At 42.7% G+C, this 22,034-nt stretch overlaps 1 protein-coding gene across 2 annotated transcripts in view; it reads right to left on the reverse strand.

Annotated features, from left to right (window-relative positions):
• The window catches only part of exd3 (exonuclease 3'-5' domain containing 3), a 48,744-nt gene that overhangs the window by 7,947 nt on the left and 18,763 nt on the right, over positions 1 to 22,034 (reverse strand). For both annotated transcript variants that reach the window (XM_063890340.1, XM_063890339.1), the window contains exons 17-19: positions 21,160 to 21,378; positions 20,528 to 20,581; positions 20,303 to 20,434 (exon numbers count right to left, since the gene is read on the reverse strand). In XM_063890340.1, the coding sequence (XP_063746410.1) occupies positions 20,303 to 20,434; positions 20,528 to 20,581; positions 21,160 to 21,378 (405 nt within the window). The remainder of the gene's footprint in view (positions 1 to 20,302; positions 20,435 to 20,527; positions 20,582 to 21,159; positions 21,379 to 22,034) is intronic.

The following is a 22,034-nucleotide window of genomic DNA, read 5'->3' on the forward strand; positions in this document are numbered from 1 at the left end:
ACTAAATGTACTTTCCCACAGTATCCTGAGGGTATCTGGCCAGTGTCTCTGTGCCGCGGTCTGAGGTAATTACCGGCTCTGTTAACTAACCATTACCACCTGACAGCAACCTGAACTTGGACCACAGTAGAGCCTGTCTGGGCTTGACATCACACACACCTTCCTGTGACTCACTTCACTCACACAACACACATACACACTCACACATACTTCGCATGCATGCAGAGGATGTAAAAACTCACCGGCGCACACCCTTCACTGACTCACGGTGCACCCACTCATTTCACCTGCAACCACATTATTTCCTTCCTGATTTTCCCAGGGATGCTTCTAGTTGATTTACATATGACTGATCGCCTGATGTTTGTTTTACTTTGTGCATACCTGCTCGGCTCCAGTGATAGTGTTCTGAAGACCGAGGTGCCTTGGTCACGCTGCTTTATTATTTCAACATTACTTAATTACACCTTGTGCTCCACTCACTCAATTGTCTGAGGGTTGAGGGGCTGTGACCCGACCTCCAACAGAAACTTATGTTTGATGATAATATCCATGAATACATTCCCTAACGTTTCTCTTTGAACAAGCAGGTTAAGAGCCAAATCTGCTTATTTCAATTTCTATTCAAGAATAACAATGTCTTTCTACCCAGCAGGAAGCTATTTATGCTATAATATCCTCTAACTCAAATAGTTACAACACGATATAAGGAACACTGTAGTTCAGAAAACTAAAACAGATTAAAAAGCTGGCTGAGGGGGGTCAAATTCTGAGAAAAAAATAATAAAAAGTTTCATATATGTGCAAGAACAAATCATCTTTAAAGCCAAAATCACTAAATAAGAAGAGAAAAGTGAATTAATTTTTTCCTTTTACTTATTTCTCATATCTATGTTCCAAAGACGCCAAAAAAACACACTACTTGTTTGGCTGTTGAATTATTTTTTTTTCACAGGATATTAGTTAACTCTGTAAACTGAGAACTGTTGTTGTCTTTATTTGAAAGTTGAAAACATGTAAAACAATATTCTAGTTGGCAGGTAATATTGTCCAATGTATTATATTGCTGTTTCATGCTTACCAGACCATTACCATTATACATTAAGAGCTGGAACATGTCATTAGAGGCAATACAAGATGACTTTATGTCCTCCAGAAAACAGAGAAACTATCTACTGTTACGCGTTGCTCCCTCAGTCTGATTAACTCTTGCTCAATCCCACTTCTCTCTCGTCAACCTTGTCTTCCACATTTTTTCTCACCCTCCACTTGGCCTCAACGTTTCTGCCTTTTATTCCTTCCCTCAGCCCCTCTTTATTGTAGCTCACTAAAAGGGGTAATGAAGAAGATCATAGTCCAGAGTCTAGCAGATAACAGCCTAGCCGTCACACAAATAGCACTAATGCTTTCCCTTGGCTTGGCAGTCAGTTCATTCTGTTTCTCACCCACTCAACCTTCAACCTCGACCTCTATCTCCCTCTCTCTCCCACTGAACCCATGTCTTCCCTCTTGTTCGGTGTCTTGCTTGAAGCTCCCTCTACCCCCTTCCAGTGTCCCCTTCAAATCTCTCTCTCTCTCTAGCTGTCTCTCACCTCTAACCTCCTTCTTTTCTCTCCATCTCCAAGTATTCTTTTTCTCTCTGTCTCCAGACGCCAGATAGCTGGGGCCGCTCTGAGCCAAACAGCGGAGGAAAGCAGTGCTCTGAAAAGGTCCGTTGACAAAGCTGCTCACCGGGCAGTGGGGTTTTGAAGAGGGATGAAAACAGCTAATCTCAAAAACAGAGAAAGATGGATTAAACCGCCAGCCAGCCTCTATTGATATGTAGCTTTTTGAGCATTATGGGTTAAAACAGCCAGACTAAACATTGAAGTCTGAGGGACAATGCGATAGGCGGCACATGACATTAAACACTTGCCCTACTGTGCTTTTCAATTGCACTAGTTCATTTCCATGTCAGTGTTGGGTTGGGTCCCAACTGAAAAATGGTCGGTGATTCAAAAGGTGGTGAAACAATTAGTCAAATATTGATTGGATAGAAACTCAACCCTAGGACTTGTAAAGTAGCTCCTAAATTGTGCGGATTATTGGTTAGCTACAGTCATTTCTGGCTCATAAATGGGGGAATGAGCTCCCCATTGACATCAGGACAGCAGAAACTCTGCATATGTTCTCTGTAAACTGAAAACGCATAAGTTTCGATGGCATTTCGGCAATTAAATTCTTGCAAAACAAAAACAAAAACCTTTAAAGAGTTAGCTTAGGCCTTGTAACAAATTCATGAGCACTTACAAGGGTATGACTTGCTTGAAGTGAATATATTTGCACTTTCTTTGTTGTTCGGAGTTTGATTCTCTGTGTTTATTGCACTTATTGTAAGTCACTTGGGATAAAAGCTTTCTGAAAAGTAGACATTTTCAGAAAGCAGCCAAAAGTATGTTTAAAAGTTTGGAGGGTTGGTACAAACAGTTTCATGACTTATGAATGTAACGCCTAAAATCTTTAATGGACACGGTAGTCTTTTTTGAAAACTACAAATCCATCATTGGTAGTATTTGTCAGGTTACGGATAGTAATTTACGTTTATAGATATTAAACGTCAGAATGAACGCCAATATAAAACAAACGTACTTTGTTGCAGACATTACACAAACAGCAGCCTGCGTGTCATCAGGACTTTCTCTTCATTCTGACAGAGTCTCCAGTAAGTGTTGCAACTGTAACAATAAACTTGAATTAAGCCCTCTGACCCAGAGGGATCAGATATAATCCTAGCTTATTTTCCTACAAGAAACAAAACAGTGCTATAAATTGTTCTCACAACCTAAAGAACAATGTTTAGCTGAGTATACCTCCCCATGCTCGTCTGCATAAGCTTGGGAAACTCTGGGATCCTTCTCCGGTGGGGTTTGTGAAGCTTTTACTGACAGCTGCGCCTCTCAAATATAAAACATTCATGCAGCTGATACGTTCATATTTGTCTTTTATAGCAGACATTGTCACCCGCGTATTTTGACCATGCAATGTGACGTTTAAACTCAACTGAATTATTATGCAAGTTCCAATTGGCTTCATTGAACCCATTTAACCCGACATGGTTACGACATGCTGATCTTTCCTCGACATGCGCTGACAGTTCTCAAACTGTCAGTCCACCCACACGCGGCAAACTGGAATTCCATCCAGTCAACCTGAATCCATCAACTTGAAATACATCTAGAACACACACACACACACACACACACACACACACACACACACACAGACAGACAGACAGACAGACAGACAGACAGACAGACAGACAGACAGACAGACAGACAGACAGACAGACAGACAGACAGACAGACAGACAGACACAACTGACTGACTGACTGACTGACTGACTGACTGACTGACTGACTGACTGACTGACAGATCCGTCATGGGAGAGCCAACGGCAGATTCCTTTGCTCAACGTTTATCGCTGTTGCCGCATATTTCACCCTGCAGCCCCCCCGGCTTTTTTTTTTCTCATGTCTTCCTGATGTAAAGGCATGCAGGGAATGTTATTGTAATGCAGAGTGATTCACCCAGGACTGTAAATATTGACAGTGGTGACCGTGGAGGCGGCCTCCAGCTCTGAGCGAATGAGAGGCTCTCACTTGGCGGTTTGACAGGAAAAGTGTCAGAAAATTCACTTTATATACCGGTGGACCTTCGAATGGGCTAATTCTGCAGCGAGAGGTATACACTGCTGGCCAGATTCCCTCGCGCCTAGGCTGGTTTCTTTTTTAATGTTTTTTATTTATACAGCTCCCAAGCAGGATCCAAATAAAGTGTATCGGGTGTCTGACTTTGTTGCAATGGGAAAGTGAGCAGACTAAGTGAAATCCTTTTCGGTGTGCAAAAAATGGGAACAACCCAAGCAGTATGGAGTTCATTTGAGTTTTTGCACCGGTCTTACTTAGAGCTGCCAGTTGTAATTCTCTCAGAATCACAAAAGCATTTACATGTGTTTCAGGTATTTATGACAGCAATGCTACGTCAGAGCTGTTAGACACGATAAGCAGACTGTTTTAATATGCTACTTTTTTCCAACTCTTCAACAAATCATTAAATTATAATGCTTCCTCATTAATTTACTAAATTGTTTCTCTCATTTTGCTTTTATCAAAACACCAAAAACTCTCTGAGAAAGTCTATTTAGCAACTGTACATTTATTTTTTCTAATTTTCTTTAGTTTCCATGTGGAAATTGAAATTACACAGGACTTTTAAACTGACATTGTAAAGTGTCTTTCATTGTTTTATTACGGGTCATTACGAATTTTAGGTACGCATGAAATTCCTAATAGGCGCCTATAACCGAGCACAACACATTAGTAACACTAAACCCAGTGCCTTCAATTTGGATCCATACCTCAGCTGAACAAAAATGGGTTCAAGAAGGAAACATAGGTCTTTGCACACAACAAAAAAGCTGGAGTAAATCTCTGAAGAAACGATTTTACAGGGACCGCAAATGACCAAATAGTCTGAGGGACAATGGGTGGAGATGCAGAGCGAGATAGCAACATCATTACTGCTCACACACACACACACACACACACACACACACACACACACACACACACACACACACACACACACACACACACACACACACACACACACACACACACACACACACACACACACACACACACACACACACACACACACACACACACACACACACACAGTGCAGTACGGGGGGGGGGGTGATAAAGGCAAAAAAAGAAAGAGAAAAGGGGCTTGGGGTTAAGTGGCAATAATGATGTAAAATAAGACATCAATGTGTGTGTGTGTGTGTGTGTATGGGTGTGTGTTCAACATCAAAGAGCCTGTGGAAGGCTTGTTCATGTCAACAGGAGACACGGGAGAGGAACCGGCATTAGAGGCACAGAGAGGTAGAGGGGGAGGTAAATGCAAAGAAGAGGGGGTGTGGGGGTAAAAAGGAAGCAGTACACGATGGGGAACAAAGGCTGAAGGGAGAGAGAGGACTGAGGTGGAGGAGGGTAAGGGGAGGGGTTAAGGAGAAGTGGGTCGGAGGTGAGAGGTTGGGGTAGTAGGGCAGCGGAGGGGAGGGGGCCCGCGGTAAAGGGGGTTCACCTCTAGTGTGAATGCAGTGAGGTAAATCCAAAAGAAAGAGGAGAGGGTTCCTGTCATACACCCACTTTAATCCCAACCTTCCATCCCCTCCCTCCGCTCCTCTGCCCGCTCCCCCCGCCTGCACCGCCGCTGCTCCCTCTCTGCGACCGGCCCCAGCAAATTCCCTAGGGCCAGGGGCAGTCCCCTTTCAGTCTCCAGTGACACAGTAATTAGAAGTGTGGGAACTGAATCCGTCCCTCTTTCTGAGCCCCGCACTCCCACCCGCACCCCTCCCTCCCTCCCTTGCTCCCTCCTTTCGCTGGCCCTCACCACCCCCCCTCCTTTCCAGGTCCCGACTCCTACCCATCTCCTCCACTTCCTTTGCCACCTCTTCTTTTTGCACCCCAACTTAGCTCTCAACCTGAGAAAGTATCATCCGCCCTCCGAAAGTAGTGTTGCATGAGGTTAGAAGGACATTGGGCGACTCATTTATAGTTATATTATGTTTGATATTTATAGTTTTCATTGTTGGTATATAGGTTGCTTATTTTTCTACATTAATCAATTAGTTGTTTGGTCAATAAAACGTCAGAAAATGTCGAGAATGTCAATCAGGGCACAACTAGACGTCCTTAAATGTCTTTTTTCTCCTCATAAAGGAGTGAAGAAACAGGAGAAAAATCACATTTAGGCAGCTGAATTCAACTTAAAATATATATAAATCTAACTGATTGATCAATAATAAAAATAGTAGCTGATTAACCTAATGCTTTATGACTAAATAATACATGAGTAATTGTAGCAGTCCTCCTTTAGATACAGTTGTGATTTTGAAGGACTGTATCACCTGCTGACTGATTCAATTAAATCTAATGAGAGCCCATATAATCCCCATGGGCCACCTGTGATGTCCATGGGAGCTAAACATCACACACACTCACACACATACACACACTCTCTACCCCATACCCTTCATTCACCCCCCACCTCACCCCGCCTCCTCTACAGCCACAGAGTCCCCTATCTCGTCGAACAGAGCAACGCTGTCCCCCCCGCTCTCTGTCAAGCCCACCACCACCCTGACCCCCACTCGCTATCTCCGCGGCGATAACCATGGGAACAGCAGCACTGTGGGAACGGGCCACCAGTTGACCAAAATAGACAGCAGGAAAATGGAGGGAAAGAAAGAAAGGGCTACATCCAAGGAGGCATGTGTGTGTTTGTGTGTGTGTGTGTGTATGTGTGTAGGAGGTCCATGGGATCATCCAGACAGACAGGTACCCAGCGCTCCAGTCACCTCTGGTTTCCCCAGGCAACCAAACGGACGCTGGGGAGCTTGAGTTGCTACATTAATTCATTTATGGATACGCAGCTTTGGTTTAAGGTGGTGGGACAAACCGAGCGCTTTCCTTCTCACACAAACACACACACACTCTTAACGTGCCTACAGTTACTAGATAGCAGTGTCCCACACAAAAACAGACTACACCCTAAACCACAAACACCCACACCCTAAAGCACACTAATACTACACCAACACACACCCAGTCACCCTCGCATCTCTCAAAGCACACGTGAAGCACAGGAAGTGTAAACGTTTACATCAGAAGGAGACAGATAACAGCAATGATGGGCGTTCAAACGCTATAAATAGTCGGGAAGGTTTGAACAAGATGACATTTGTAGACAATGAACATATTACAAATTAGGCACTAAAATACCCTTAATGGAAAATAAATCTCGACTGCGATAAGTCATAATGCTACATTAGCTTTTGCCTTTTACTTAAACACGGTCTCTCCACATTAACCATCATCTCGTTGCATTTTGTCTGCAATTGGTACTCTCATTTGAAAGCGCCACTTTCGTTCGGACTTAGGTTATTATAATTTCCTTATCTATATTTGAATAACAAGATTTTTTTAATGTTCATATACAAAAGCCGTGTTTGCTCTCCATGCATTCAAACAGCAGATAGGTATGTTTGGTGCAGAGCTGCCGGTCTCCAGAGACTACTCACAAGAATACATGCATGAACACACGCTTCTCAGACCTCCTGGCATGAGTTAAAAGTGGGCTGCAGTTCCTATGAGAAACATTAGACACTGGCTTTCCTTTGCCTGAATGAGGAGGAGGAGGAAATGGGGAAAAGACGCAAGTTGCGCATCATCATCATCTTTTTTCTTTTTAACCCTACTGCGGGTCGAATTTTCCATCCCATTTATATCCTGCATGTCTCTCAGAAGCCCAAGAAATGCTAACTTTTGCTTCTACTTTTATTTTTATCTCCCCCCAAAACGTTTATCTCCTGTTTTCTGAACCCTCTCTCTGGTCTTTTCTCTGATTTCTATCAATCCATTTACCCTATCTGTCCATCCACTGCCCCTCTATGCTCTTTCCGGCCTTTCCCAGGCCAAGCAGCTTGACATCCCCAGCCTTCTACCTCTTTCCTACCCGAGGGGGGAAGTTGGGGGTGTTGCCTGTGACCATTCCCACCCGCAAGGACTTTCACTTTAATCTGACTCTGGGTTACAGAGAAGAGAGAAGAAAGCCCAGAAAAAGTGTGTGTGTGTGTGTGTGTGTGTGTGTGTGTGTGTGTGTGTGTGTGTGTGTGTGTGTGTGTGTGTGTGTGTGTGTGTGTGTGTGTGTGTGTGTGTGTGTGTGTGTGTGTGTGTGTGTGTGTGTGTGCCTGCCAAGCCTGCAGCTCCCAAAGCAAACAGACGTCTAACCTCCCGATAGCATCACATCACGCAAACTACAGGCTTTGGGAAGAGCCACGGCGAGACTTAGTGCAAACTTTTTAGGGCCGAGTCGACCTCACATTCCCAAGACCTACACATGCACATACAGGCAGCACAACGCGAAGCAAACGCAGGTCAGAAATGTAAAGAATGTTCACAGAATGTACGGGCCTACACCCAGAACGTAAACTGTGAAAACACACGGTCGCAGTCGCACTGTTCAGACATCAGAGACGAGCGGGAAAACAGCGATATATCAGAGGCGCTTCAACTATGAAAAACAGCACATGCACAAGTACAGTGGATGAGTTTGCAAACCAGACTGTGTGGGGGGGTTACCATCTATCGTCTATGTCTCAATGAGGTTTAAGTTTAATTGCTGACAAAACCCATTCTCGGAAACTGCGCACACTAACACGCAGCGTGCACATACACAGTGGTGACGAAAAAAACAAACTCAGCCCATAATGGATGGAGTTATTGTTGTAAAGTGACGGAGGTAAGAGTTTCCCAGTTTTGTTGCTGGTTTTTAATGCATTAACATACATTTAAGGGACACCATCAGGCCGCTGGCTCATGTGGAGCAGGATCTAAGTTGCCTTTCAGAGTACAGGTCTTGCAAGAGGAACTGGAGGATCCTCCTTTTACTTCAACAGAATTCTTTACTTCAACAGAAATCTTTTTTTATCTTAATAGTTCCCTCGAAAAACAGCAGAGGGGAAGACACATACAACCAAATCATTACAATTCCCCCCCTACTGTGTGACTGTAAGAACACAGACAGCACACATTCTGCTTAGAGGTAGCAAAAAATGATGTCGTTAATAACCCAACATTAGAGAATCTCAGCAGGGAAGGATAACTGGCTTCCTAGATCTCCTTCAAGCCATACTGGATGTTGTTATTGTAAGCAAATACCTGCATGGAATGAGGTTTATTCAAGTTTTTTTAATACATTTTGATCAGAGCCGTCAACACGAGCCGACCGGTTTATAGATTGATCGAAAGATAACTGTCTATTTAGATAAATAATTATTATTAAATAAGCTTCCCGTGCAAAGAAATGACAGATAATGTTGTTTCAGCATCTCAGAGAGGACGATTTCCTGCTTTCTGTGAAACATTAAACTAAACATCTCTGGGTGTCTAATGTCTACCAGAGCTTATACTAGTGTCCTTAACTTGTGAAAAACATTGCCACCACACATCTAATCATAGACTTTCAGTTTTGCATTATAAAGCTGGGTGTTACAATGTATTGTGGTCATGTAGTTAAGCTAAAAGTGAAGCCTACGAACTACAAATTTGGTAAAATGACAACAGGGTAATAAGCAGTCTTGAATCCATCAGTAAACAGAACACTGGCTCCATGTTCGCTTGTTAAATTCTTTTTGCCTGCAGACAAACTGATGTAACCCTCTCGCTTTGCTAAAACCTACAATCAACTTATTCTCCCTCCTGGAAGTGGCAGTAATCAGCTCAGTGCAAAAGATAAATTGGATTTCTGCCAAAAAGACTTATCTGTAATATCACATGCGAGCCTTAGAAGCATGACTGCATGTGGAGGAGTTACCCAAGCTACTAAAGTGGGCCCATGTGCCACAGGGTTGCGGTAATAATGACCCCGAAACCTCTGTACCATTTCTCACCGGCAGGTATTAGCGCGGCTGACAAGAGTTCTCTATCATGGGAGTTGTGTGCAGCGCTGGCAGAATGAGTTCAGATGGTTTGCTGTGCAGCGCTGCACGTTGAGTGTGGGAGAATGATCTATGGTTCACTAAGCTGCAAAAGGCGAAGATCACATTTCACTATCGCAAGGGAAACCATTATACCATGACCACAGACACAAAGACAGTCATACCAGCAGTATCTGGGAGAGGAAAACACCATCGCTGGGGCTAGTTCTCACAACATGTTTCTTTCCTTTCACTGGTGGATCCAAACCAAATCGAATTTCTCCTAAACACAATTTTGACCTACTTTTGCAATTTATCTCATATAATCAAGGTCTCAGCATGCTCCAATTATGTTGTCAGCCTTACTTAGAAATGCACCCATTCTCAGGTTGTTCCCAGTGCACAACGATGCATATTTAACTGTTTCCTATCTGATTTCTGTGTGGTTCTGTTGTCATTCACTGACCCCAGCTCTGTTATTATACTGCAAAGAATTCTGCCTCCCTTAGGAGACCGTTTAGACGCAGAGGCCAATCACTCCCAGCAGCAGCGCAGTCTGGCTGTGCAGCTACTGAACTCTGCAAAACATGAGAAACTTCCTCTTTCCGTGTGCATGTTCGAGAGGAAGGCATCGGTAAGTGGTTCCCTCTCCCCGAGCGGCAGGGGAAAGTAGACCCTCTCGAGTGCCTCTCGGCTTCCCCACCTCCCCCATGAGCCAATAACGCAGTCAGACAGACACACACATTCATGCTCATGCTCACACGCGCGCCACACACACACACACACACACACAGTGTGGTTTCTCCTCTGGAGGGGAACATAAACAGGGCTGTCTGTCTGCGAGCGGAGAGCTAGTTCTCATGACATCACCACCCAGCAGGAATGCTCTGCCCCGTCAAAACCCCTCCACTGGCCAAGCAGCTCACACACACACACACACACACACACACACACATACACAAAAACACATGTTGAATGATTTATGCACGTCCACATTTTTCACAGGGAAATGTACCGCACATATAACATGCACGCAAATGGCATTTACAGCTATTTTTCTCTCCTCCGGATCTTTCTTACTTCCTTTCATACTTTGCAACTGTCTTTTAATTTGCTCGCTGCATGCAGGATACTTCGTCTTCTGCACGTCTTTCCTTATCTCTATGATCGCTTGTTTTGCTCGTTCTTCCCCATCATTTCTCAATTCTCATCCTCTCCATCTCTCTGATGTCCGCATTGTCAGACCACACACAGACCACAGAGACAGAGAACAGGCATGAGAGAGAACTGAGAAACACTAACCGCCTGAGCATGGAGAATAACACTACCTATGAGAAACTGTGTGTGTGTGTGTGTGTGTGTGTGTGTGTGTGTGTGTGTGTGTGTGTCTGTCTGTGTGGGTGTGGGTGACATGGGAAATTACGCACTACTTCATTGTATTGGTGTTTGGAGGAAAAGCCCTATTGAAGCTCTCCCTCCTTCCTTCTCACCTCTCTTCCTCCTCCCTTTTCCATCCCTCCATCACTTCCTGCCTTATCTTTCTCTTCCTAGCTAACCCCCCCCAGGTCTCACTTCTATTTTCTCCTTCTTATTCCACCTTCTTGCTTCTCTCTGCATCACAACCTGTCACTGCAATGTTTTCTTGCAATTTCTCTCCCCTCTCTTCCCTCCCCCCATCTCTGTTTCTCTCAGGCTTTTGGGGAAAGCAGGGGCAGGAAGCAGCTTGGCTCTCGGACAATGGAACACATCAAAAAGCAGCACCAGCCTCACCAACTTCTCACACACACACACACACACACACACACACACACACACACACACACACACACACACACACACACACACACACACACACACACACACACACACACACACACACACACACACACACACACACACACACACACACACACACACACACACACACACACACACACACACACACACACACACACACACACACACACACACACACAGCAAGACAAACAGGACATTCCAGCTGCCGGCTGCACCGGATTCCTCGCCTTGGCTAATCTGAAACGGAGGAGAGTGAGACTGCGAGTGGAACGGAGCAGGGAGGCAGGGTGAGAACACAGGGGTGAGGGAGAGCAGGGGAGATGGAGAGAGGGCCAGGCAAAGGGTGAGAGGTAGAAATAAATAAAGAGAGGGAGAGAGAGAAATGCCAGGGTGCAAAAAAGGGGGAAGGTGAAGCAGGCCTGAAAATGGATTGGTCCTCTTGTCCTCTAAGGTGTATGTTCATCATTTTATGAATTCAAATACTGATATACAAATTAGGGCAGCAACTACTAACTACCTTCATAATCAATTAATCTCACTAACATTTTTCCTCCAATAATCAATAATAGTTTAGTCTATGAAAAGGTAAAAGAATGGCAAATAATGGCTGTCGCTACTTCATAAGCCAAACTTCTTCATCAGATTTTGTTTGTTGACCAACATACACAAATATATTTATTCAATAAGGATGTACGACAAAAAAGTTGGACGTTTTCTCATTCGTGAGGCTGGAATCAGAGAAAAAGGTTTCACGATTTCTGCTTTCAAAACTGAAAACTAAAATCTATTATCATAACAGTTTAGCTTTAATGCATATCATATCATTCAGGTGAGCGGAAGATTGTATCTTTTGGAGTTCTTGGAGTGTATTTTTTCACCCTCTAATGCATTCAGCTGCTTAAAAGGATGTTGGACTTTGAGTCAAGAGATTCAAATGAGTGTTGAGTTTAAATGGTCATGCAAGCACATATGTTTTGACATGAATGCTGTGTATGTACTGAAAATAATCTACCTAATAGAAACCAAAGAGAGGAAAAACTGTGTTTAAATAAAGTGTGGAGAAAATGGGAGTGGAAGCCGAGTGAGAAATACTGTGGCCACATCTACAGTGCTGCAGTTACATTTAAAAAACAGCATACAAATTAATAAAAAGTGTAGGTTTCCGTACCATAAGGTTTGCATTACTCGTCTTTAAAGCAAACAAACAAGTAAAGGTTTTGTTAGAACATATGGGCCCGTTTTGACAAACATTTGATAAGCACCACGGCAACGGTTAGTTTCTCTGATCACATATTTTCTGTTTCAATACACGCACAGGTGCTCACCTATATCCAAGCCAATGTAAAAGCATGATTGAAGTCATACATGTTTCCTGCTCCTCTGATCAAATGATATTTAAACTAGGTGTTCCTAAATAACAAACACAAAAGAAAAGTATGTCAATGACAACACCTGTATTGTGTGAGCACTGAAAACACGCCGTCACAGGGAGAGCTGGAAGCCGCAGCGCTCTCGCTTCTTATCGACTTATCATCTTGTGAATGATTCCCAGATCTATAATTAAATGTCCTACAAAAACAACATACATACATTCACCTGCAACTCTAAGTGCTAAGTGAATCCTCAAGGTTCAGAGTAAAACCACACACAAATATGCACCCACACACACATGCAGATACGCATCATGCATGCACACGCAGATACAGGTGTCATTGCATTGCTATGCTTTCCTGGGGCCAAGTAGACTGTGGGAAAAAGAAGCAGGCATGATTTCTATTAAAGACCAGATACTCTGTGAGTGATGGCTCATCTTCTTCCGTACTTATCCGTGTGTGTGTGTGTGTGTGTGTGTGTGTGTGTGTGTGTGTGTGTGTGTGTGTGTGTGTGTGTGTGTGTGTGTGTGTGTGTGTGTGTGTGTGTGTGTGTGTGTGTGTGTGTGTGTGTGTGTGTAACTGCTATTGTGTCTGCTCAGACAGCCATGAGAATCAACTTGAAAAAGAGTCAGGGACACTAAAGAAGACACGTCTCACAGGTTACATGCAGCCCGTGGGAGTTTCACACCACTTAAAACTGCTTCTCACAATTGCAACATTTAACCACAGCAGCAGAGTAAGTGTATGTTGTAGCAATTTACTATAATTTATCTCAAAAGCAAGTTATCTTTACTTTGAGCTGAATAGGGATTTTAAATAGGCCTAATAGGCCTGTCACAATCATAACTTTATCGCCTGATGCTATTTTCTGAGCTAACTGCAATCATTTCGCATAATTATTGGCTTCCACAATCAAAATATTTAAAACCAATTTTTCAAATGTGGTAATAACTAGAATTTGAATTAGTTGCTTTTCCAAAAACATGGACACTGGCAATACACTTTTCTGCTGTTCTGCAAGTTCTTCCGTGTCAGCTCATAGGAGAACACATTTGTTGCATACGAAGCGAGACGGTGGCAGAGAGATGCCGAGAACATGTCCCTCTTGATTTATTGTCAGTAGTCTCCCGTGCGGGTGCTTCCCAAGCACTAGGGGAAGTTCTGCTAGTGTGGCTGCTTTCATCAAGCTTTTTTTATTTAGATAATTCAAATTAAAATGGAAACGCAGTGAATGCGAGTACAAGTGTAAGATGTGTGTGGTGGAGCGAGAGACAGTGATTGTTGATGTTCTCAGAGATAGGTAAAGTGCTGAGGATATAAAATCAAGCCTCCTACATTAATTTAGGGTCATTAAACACTTGTTATTACATTAGATTAGCCCAGAGCAGTTACAGAAAAAAGTAATTTAAAAAAAAGTCTGTGTGTAGCAAAGCAAACGGGTGAAACCTTGTTTATATGGTGCTTTTCCCAAGATCGCAATATTTGTACGACAATTAATGAACAGCTACAATTGACGAGTGTGACAGCACTAGATAAATGAGTTCTCCTGTGAGATGAACAGGTTAGAATTACTTTATTAGATCGATAAATAGAGAAGGTTAATGGATTTGCATTTATGTAGAGCTTTTCAACTCTTCCGATCTTTCCCAGCGCTTTGACACAACATGTCAGAATTTGTTCACAAACACATTCACTCTGAGGGAAAGCTAGTCATTTGGGGAAACTGTTAAATGGGGACTCGAGGAGCCAGGGTTACAATTGATGATCATTATGGTAATGACAGGTACAAACTGTGCAGTCATTGTTTTAATTATTTTTTGGTCAAGGATGATCATTATTCATCGCATTTCAGCTCAATTATATCCTGAGGAAATGATCTTACACCCTTGACTGCTTGTAACCTGACTTTAACTACATTATGATGATTAAATTGATTTTGCTGTATCATTACACTTTTATCAATACTGTGATACAGATTGCGATTTATTTAATATTAGTGCAAAACCAGTACACACTGCAATGTGTTTCACCGCAGTGACAGTCCCCCTTGCGAAGGACTTGTTTTCCAGATAATTGACTTGTTTATGAATTCCAGTGAAGCTCACAAGAAAGCTTTCATATTTTTGATGAGCTCGATGAGTTGACTTCTCATTCCTGTAAAGAAGTCATCTCCACAGAAATGTTACACCCCTGAGCAGCAAAGTAAAAGCTAAATATTTGTGGTCATGTCTCAAAGCGCGCTCATTCATGAACACACACGCTGCAGTGACACAACAATCACAATGGCCGTTTATGATTTGGCTCTCCTGCAGACAGACAGACAGATATACATGCTCATCTCTCACTCATAACTGCACCCACTAACCATCTCCATTCAGGGTGTGTGTGTGTGAGCAACACTTTATCCTGTGTGTGTGCATTCCCTTTTAGCACTTTCTCAAACCGTATGTGTGTAACAGGAGACACGAAGCCCCTCGCCACACACAGTGGGAAATATTTGGGATGGTTTCCCTCGGAATGTCTTGGCGTGCCGATGGAATGCCCCCCCTTCCCACTACTCCCTCCCCCCCCTCTCTTCTCCAGAGAGGGGAGAGAGAGTGGGAAAACGGCGGGCACATAAAACCTATTTTGTCACCACGACTAACAGTACAGACGGCACACAGATGCAGATGAGGCCACAGAGCTGTGTGTGAGCGAGGTGTGACTCCAAGCATATGTGTAGTTATCAACCAACGCTGTGAGCACTTAAAAATATAAGTATGAATTAAGTAAGGTGTGAAGATTCAAAATAATGTCTTCTGTTTTTCACTGCATTTTAACGCATACGTACATCCTGATACGGACTCAGACTTTATCAATCACACGCAGTTATGGAAGTATTGAGATGTTTTACTTTGGTAAAGTTAGTAATTCCACGACCCCGCATTTAAAGTGAAAGAACATTAAATATAGCATCAAAAAATGATCAAAGTATGAAAAGTTCTTGATATGGGAAAGGTATTTTCTATGACTGAATTAAATATCTATAACAGTTTATATGTTGTTTTTATTTAGTATAATGTTCAAAATCTGCCAAGTAACTTTTTACTCAAGTTATCAATTAAAACGTCATGATATAAATGTTTATATAAAATGATTAATATTTATTATATGCATTAAACTACAAAGGAAAGCAGCACATCCTTACACTTGAGAAGCGTATAGAATTAAATGAGATAAAAATAAATACCATTGAATTAAAACATTTGCTGTCAATTGAGCAATTTAATTGACTTTTTAAAAAAACGTATTCGTCACAAAACTAAAGCTGAAAGTAAGAATGTAAGCTGAAGTAAAATGTGCATTATTGCCTCTCTGAGATGTGAGGTTGAAGATGAACATGGCACACAATGGAAATAATCAGATGAAGATAAGACTTCACAGGTTCAAAATTCTACTAAAGTGACGTAAATGAGTACTTAGTTACTTTCCAACATGGCTCACATGCACAGATGTACACACTCGTACAGCTCTAGTGCAGGGTAACTTTAAACGTGTCTCAACCTCTCACATTCCTCCGTCTCTCAGCCCGCGGCCCTCTTTGTAGATCAAAGGACGGACAACAAGTCTTTCTATCGCCTCTCCCTTCTTCGACCCCTCCTCCTCCTTCAATGCCACCTTTCTCAGACACTCTCTCTTCCTCCCGCTCTTCCTCACTCAACAAACACTCATCTTGCTTGCACACACACACACACACACACACACACACACACACACACACACACACACACACACACACACACACACACACACACACACACACACACACACACACACACACACACACACACACACACACACACACACACACACACACACACACACACACACACACACACACACACGTCTGACTTCCTCACACAATCTCTCCGTAAATCTGTCTCAATGACTCCACGTTATTTTTGTCTTTCTTCTGAACTTCTTCTCATTTGCTTCCTTTTCTTAGTCTGCCCTTTACCATCACCTCTGTCCTCACTTCTCTTCCTCCCTCCCCCTTTTCCTCTCCCTAACCCCCCCCCCTCTCGTACCCCTCCCTCTCACGGTGTGGCGGTTCCTGTTGCTCTTGTTTTCACTTCCTCAGTAGTCTGGTGCGTGGGAACCAGCATTTCTGCTGCAATAGCGTCTAGGAGTGTGTGTGCATCTGTGAAAGAGTGTGTGTGTTTTAAGGTGCTGAGGTGACAGAGTGTGTATGATGGTGTGTGTGTGTGTGTGTGTGTGTGTGTGTGTGTGTGTGTGTGTGTGTGTGTGTGTGTGTGTGTGTGTGTGTGTGTGTGTGTGTGTGTGTTTTTGGCTGGCTAACTGTCTATCTCTCACGGATATCTCTGCTATCCCAACATGTCTATAAAAGGCCCGTAGGAGACATCTGATGGAACTGCACAGCTCAACGGAAGTGTGTGTGTGTGTGTGTGTGTGTGGGTTTTCAATGAAAGTATAGACGCAGCAGGCATTAGTGGTAGGGATAGGACAGAGCTGAATAAGGAAAGTGTAATGAACCAATAGCCAACTCCACCCTCATACCCAGCCCGGGGCAGGAATCCACACAGATGAAATGTAAGGAAGCTTAACACCGTGACACATGTCAACGTGACAGAGACATGTCAACGCTGTGAAACACATGACAGAATCCGGCTTTACTGAATGCAAAGGTGCCTTTAAAGTCAGCAAGATTCTTTCCTCGAAATACAGTGAATATGTTTTGCAAATAGGGATAATCTAAAAGGCAATCACAAATCCAAAGGGAGCAGAGCGTTGCTATGGTCATTGTTTGTTTTTTTAGGTATCTTTTATATCATTTAGGATTCTTTGACTGTTTCATTTACCTAAAGAGGAAGTTAAAAAAGCTGTTTGTCCTATTAAAATATATTTTTTTCTTTAAAAAATATAAGGTAACATGATGGTGTCAATTTCAGGCAAATTATTTTGGCCAGGGAACTCTGGGATTGGCTTTTTTTTTTTAAACTATCCCATGCATTCTTTTCAAGGTAGTTACAATTAATACTAATCAAATAAAACAAAGTAGAATAAGAACAGAAAAATACATTTTAAAATCTCAGCTGAGAGTCAGGTTCTCTAAGGGATTGAATCATTGTCCATTTTAACCGTTGCATCGTAAGCAAGTACAGGCAAGTATGCAGAGAGTGACACAGGAGGCCCATACTTGCCTGTACTTCCTTTCCTGTCTCTCTCTCCTTTTGGGGTCTCCTTAGTGGACACACATTCCTATGCCTCCAAAATCTGTGTTGGGTCTATTGATACACAGAAACAAACATTAACCCTTTCCCTGGACAGTCTTAACACACACAAGTCTGTGAGTTAATCTCCTCTGTCTTGTTTTTTTTTTTTACTTCTCCCTCCTCATGACATTGATCAGTGGTGTGTGTGCATGAGGGAGAAACACAGAGAGACAAAAGGGGGAGAAACTAACCCATCCATTGCTAATCAGAGAGCTTTACAATCAGATAACAAAGGGGTTAACTTCGCCTGGGTGGGCCACAGAGAGCAGCCCCCAGGGTGACACACACACACACACACACACACACACACACACACACACACACACACACACACAAATAGGAAGAGATAGCGCTGCTCGATTTTGCATAAATTTGAATCACAATTATTTTGGTCCTTCATTAATTGAAGTGGGCACGACCATCAACTCAGTAACTTGCTGACTTTGGAGACATTATCTTTTTAGGTCCAACATTTCAGAATCAATGGAGGCCCAAACTTTTTTTTACCCATCCCAAGGAAGGTGTAGAAGTTTACCCACCCACAAAACTTTTCTCTGAGTTGTTGTCTGAACTGGTGGGAACATCTGAGGCCCCGAGCTGTGACTGGAGCTGTTTAACACTCAAGTCACATTTGGCCTTCCTTTTGCCATAACATATCAAAGTGAGTCTGTCTTGAAGGGGCATCAGGAGCGACCAATAAATGGGAAAGGTAGGTGATGACCATTTGGCCACTGTGTGTGTGTGTGTGTGTGTGTGTGTGTGTGTGTGTGTGTGTGTGTGTGTGTGTGTGTGTGTGTGTGTGTGTGTGTGTCATCATCTTATTATCAAGACAGGAGGCAGCATCAAGGTGGTCCAGGTTTTTTTTACATCTTGGCCGTGAGACAAATGTACCCAGTGGTGTATCCTGACACATTTAAGGCCCCCTACCAGGAGCACGCCAGAACACCCAAGTTTAGAAACTGTCCTGCAGATAGCCCCCACCCCCTCAATCTCAACCTCCACTAGAGACACAAACACAAACACAGATTTCCCCTAACAGCCACCCATGGAGAAATCTACAGGTCAGGTACAACAATGATCGGTTGCCACAAACTAACTAACACACATCTTTACCCGGCGCCACAAACATGATCACATCGGATTACAATTATGCAGTGCACCTTTGTGTGTGTGTGTGTGTGTGTGTGTGTGTGTGTGTGTGTGTGTGTGTGTGTGTGTGTGTGTGTGTGTGTGTGTGTGTGTGTGTGTGGGGGGCAGTGTTTATGTTCTGTTTCTGAGGAAAGAAGATTATGACACTGAAAGGTTTTTATCCAGTTGAATTTGATCCAGTAAATATGTTTGTCAACAAACTTTTTTTCCATTAGCAAGACAAAGTGGTGATCGGACCGAGAGAATAAAATTTGACACATTCAATATTATTGATGGTTTAAAACCTAAATTAAGATGTTTTTCTTTGATTAAAATAAGTCTTAAATGCCCAGACTAGAAATATAGGTCTTCACACGGTCACCCAGACATCCTTCTCCTCTGACTCTCCCCCGGGACGCCTGAGGCATTTAAGGCCATATGGGACACGCTATCCCTTTCAGTTTCTCCTAGGTCAGCCCCGGGGTCTGAACATACCCAGAATACCTCAACGGCACACCTTCCACATGAAGGTGCAGCAGTTTAGCTTATTCTTTCAATAATGGTTGCCCTTAGTCACCATCACCGCAACAAAAATACAGCCTCATTAATACTCTCTTCTCCGAAATGTTACATTACTTCTATTTAATCTCCCACTTCTCCATTTCTTTTTATTATATGATTAAAGCTTCCCCTTTCTCTACTTCGGTTCTGTTTTATAACCACAGAAATATTGCCTGGGTTTTCATATTATTAGTTCTTCTTCCTGATATACAAACGCAAAAATGTTCCTCTTTCTCAAAGTAGAGCCGTGTAATGGCAGGAAGAAGTCCGTAGGATGCATGTTATGATAACTTGGTTACTTCCATATTTTAGGATGTATTCGATATGGTAAAAAAGGTCATACTTCTTGGGAATTTAAAATATAATTTTAGGAAAATAATTATGAATAGACCACTATATGCAATAAGTATATTAAAGGAACGTTTCGGTAACCCTCCCTGTAACATTCAAAATCATAGCACTGCGTTGGTGCAATCAGAATCTTCAGAGGTTAACCATCATTAAAATGTTCTAAACTATTTAAAATCAGTTGGGTTTTAAAGCATTTGCTAAATTCCTGAAACAGAAATGTAGTCCATGTTTTCCCTTTGTGCAAAACACTATCCACAGTTCATTTAGTGAATACCTTGAGAAACAGCGAAAGTTACCTGGCAGCGGCTGAAGATGTCGCTGGGCTTGAGCTGCACATTGAAGTGTCGGAGGACTCGGACGGCCTGGTCTCGGGCCTTTTCTGCACAGTCCAGGGACAGACAGCGACCCTCCCCTACCTGGGACCGCAGCTATGTGTGGAGGAAAAGAAAGTGTGTAAGCACACACACATACACAAGTTCATCCTGTAGATTTCAGATTTGTTGATATTAGAAAGAACTCACAGTTTGAAACGGTTGTCCACACGTGAGAATGAAACGGCCTTCAGCTTGTGCTAACTGACACACAACAAACACACATTAAAACATAAACAACAAATATGTACAGTCATTATATTCTTGGTTATCTTAAAGATGAAAAATGCTGGCTATAACAAATAATATTATAAATGTCTGTATTTATAATACCGTTTTTGTTGCAAACTATATGACATGGCAAAAACAATATGAAAAACGATATAAAATTGTCCAAAATGTACAAGGATTTATCCTCCCTTGCTTGCTGCGCATCAAGGGAGGAACGCACCTGTGTTTACAAGGCAGTCTAGAAGCAATTTAACAGCAACATAAATCCCATTTATACAAAAATATACTTATTTAATTTCACTAATCATTTTTTCAACTTTGATCTTGAGGTGGAAGATATCATAGAATATGAAAGCTTCATTTGAAAACCTCAAAATAATCTTTAAATTGACTAAAATAATAGTAGAAAAAATGTGGTACAGTTGTGTGTATGTGAAAGGTGTGTGTTAATGTGTGTGTGTGTGTGTGTGTGTGTGTGTGTGTGTGTGTGTGTGTGTGTGTGTGTGTGTGTGTGTGTGTTAATGTGTCTTCCACTGGGACGGCTGACTGACCTCTGCTGCCACTCTGTGATCATCAGTGTTCTCCAACATGATCACATCCACTCCCAGGCAGCGCAGGTACCTCCCGAGTCCCTGCAGCATGTTGTCACACACCACCCGCAAGTGCTGGGGGGGCAGAGGGGGGGTGTCTTCAGAGGGCTTCTCGCCACACATGAGGTCTTTCTCTGCGTCGGAGCGAGGGGGGCTGACCCTTTGAGCCCCCTGACATTCCTAAATGGACAGAGACAATAATGTGATACTTAGCTGATCCCCACGGGGGGATTTTCTTTTCACTTGCACGGCAGAGCAGGGAGGTCAAAGCACAGGGTGAGCTTTACAAATGCACCCCTGGAGCTGCGAGGAGCTGCTGAAGTGTCTCGGTCAAACACACATTGTCTCCCCATGCAGGTTAGATCCTCAAATCTAGGTTTTTCTCCAAGTGGGTTTGATCTAGTTCATGGCAGTTTGTGAAGTTAAACACACCTCAGAAATAACTCTGACTCTGGTGTGAGCTACTGTGTCTTTGAAGTATGGGCCTTAGAAGAGACTCCCTGCTCCGTTTGGGTTGCTCAAAGTGCAGAAACCACGACTCAGTTACTCAAGATGATCCACTTAAATTGGTGGAAATAATTTCATAAACAAACTTTATTTGAGTTTTTTAGTAAACTAGATCTGCCAACCACACAGAAGAAAGTGTGCATCTACTTAGGGTCCTGATTTATGGAAGGGGATGATGAGGTTTATAAACCCATTTTCTGAGCACCACAAGCCAAGTAACATCTAGTTCCATTACATTTCATGGAAAGCAGATTTCTCATATCTCAAATACTCTGCAACTCAGAAAAACACATCTAGAATAATAAATAGCTCTACTGTTAAATATTATT

The sequence above is a fragment of the Eleginops maclovinus genome, chromosome 8, assembly GCF_036324505.1.
Source record: "Eleginops maclovinus isolate JMC-PN-2008 ecotype Puerto Natales chromosome 8, JC_Emac_rtc_rv5, whole genome shotgun sequence".
Classification (NCBI taxonomy): Eukaryota; Metazoa; Chordata; class Actinopteri; order Perciformes; family Eleginopidae; genus Eleginops; species Eleginops maclovinus.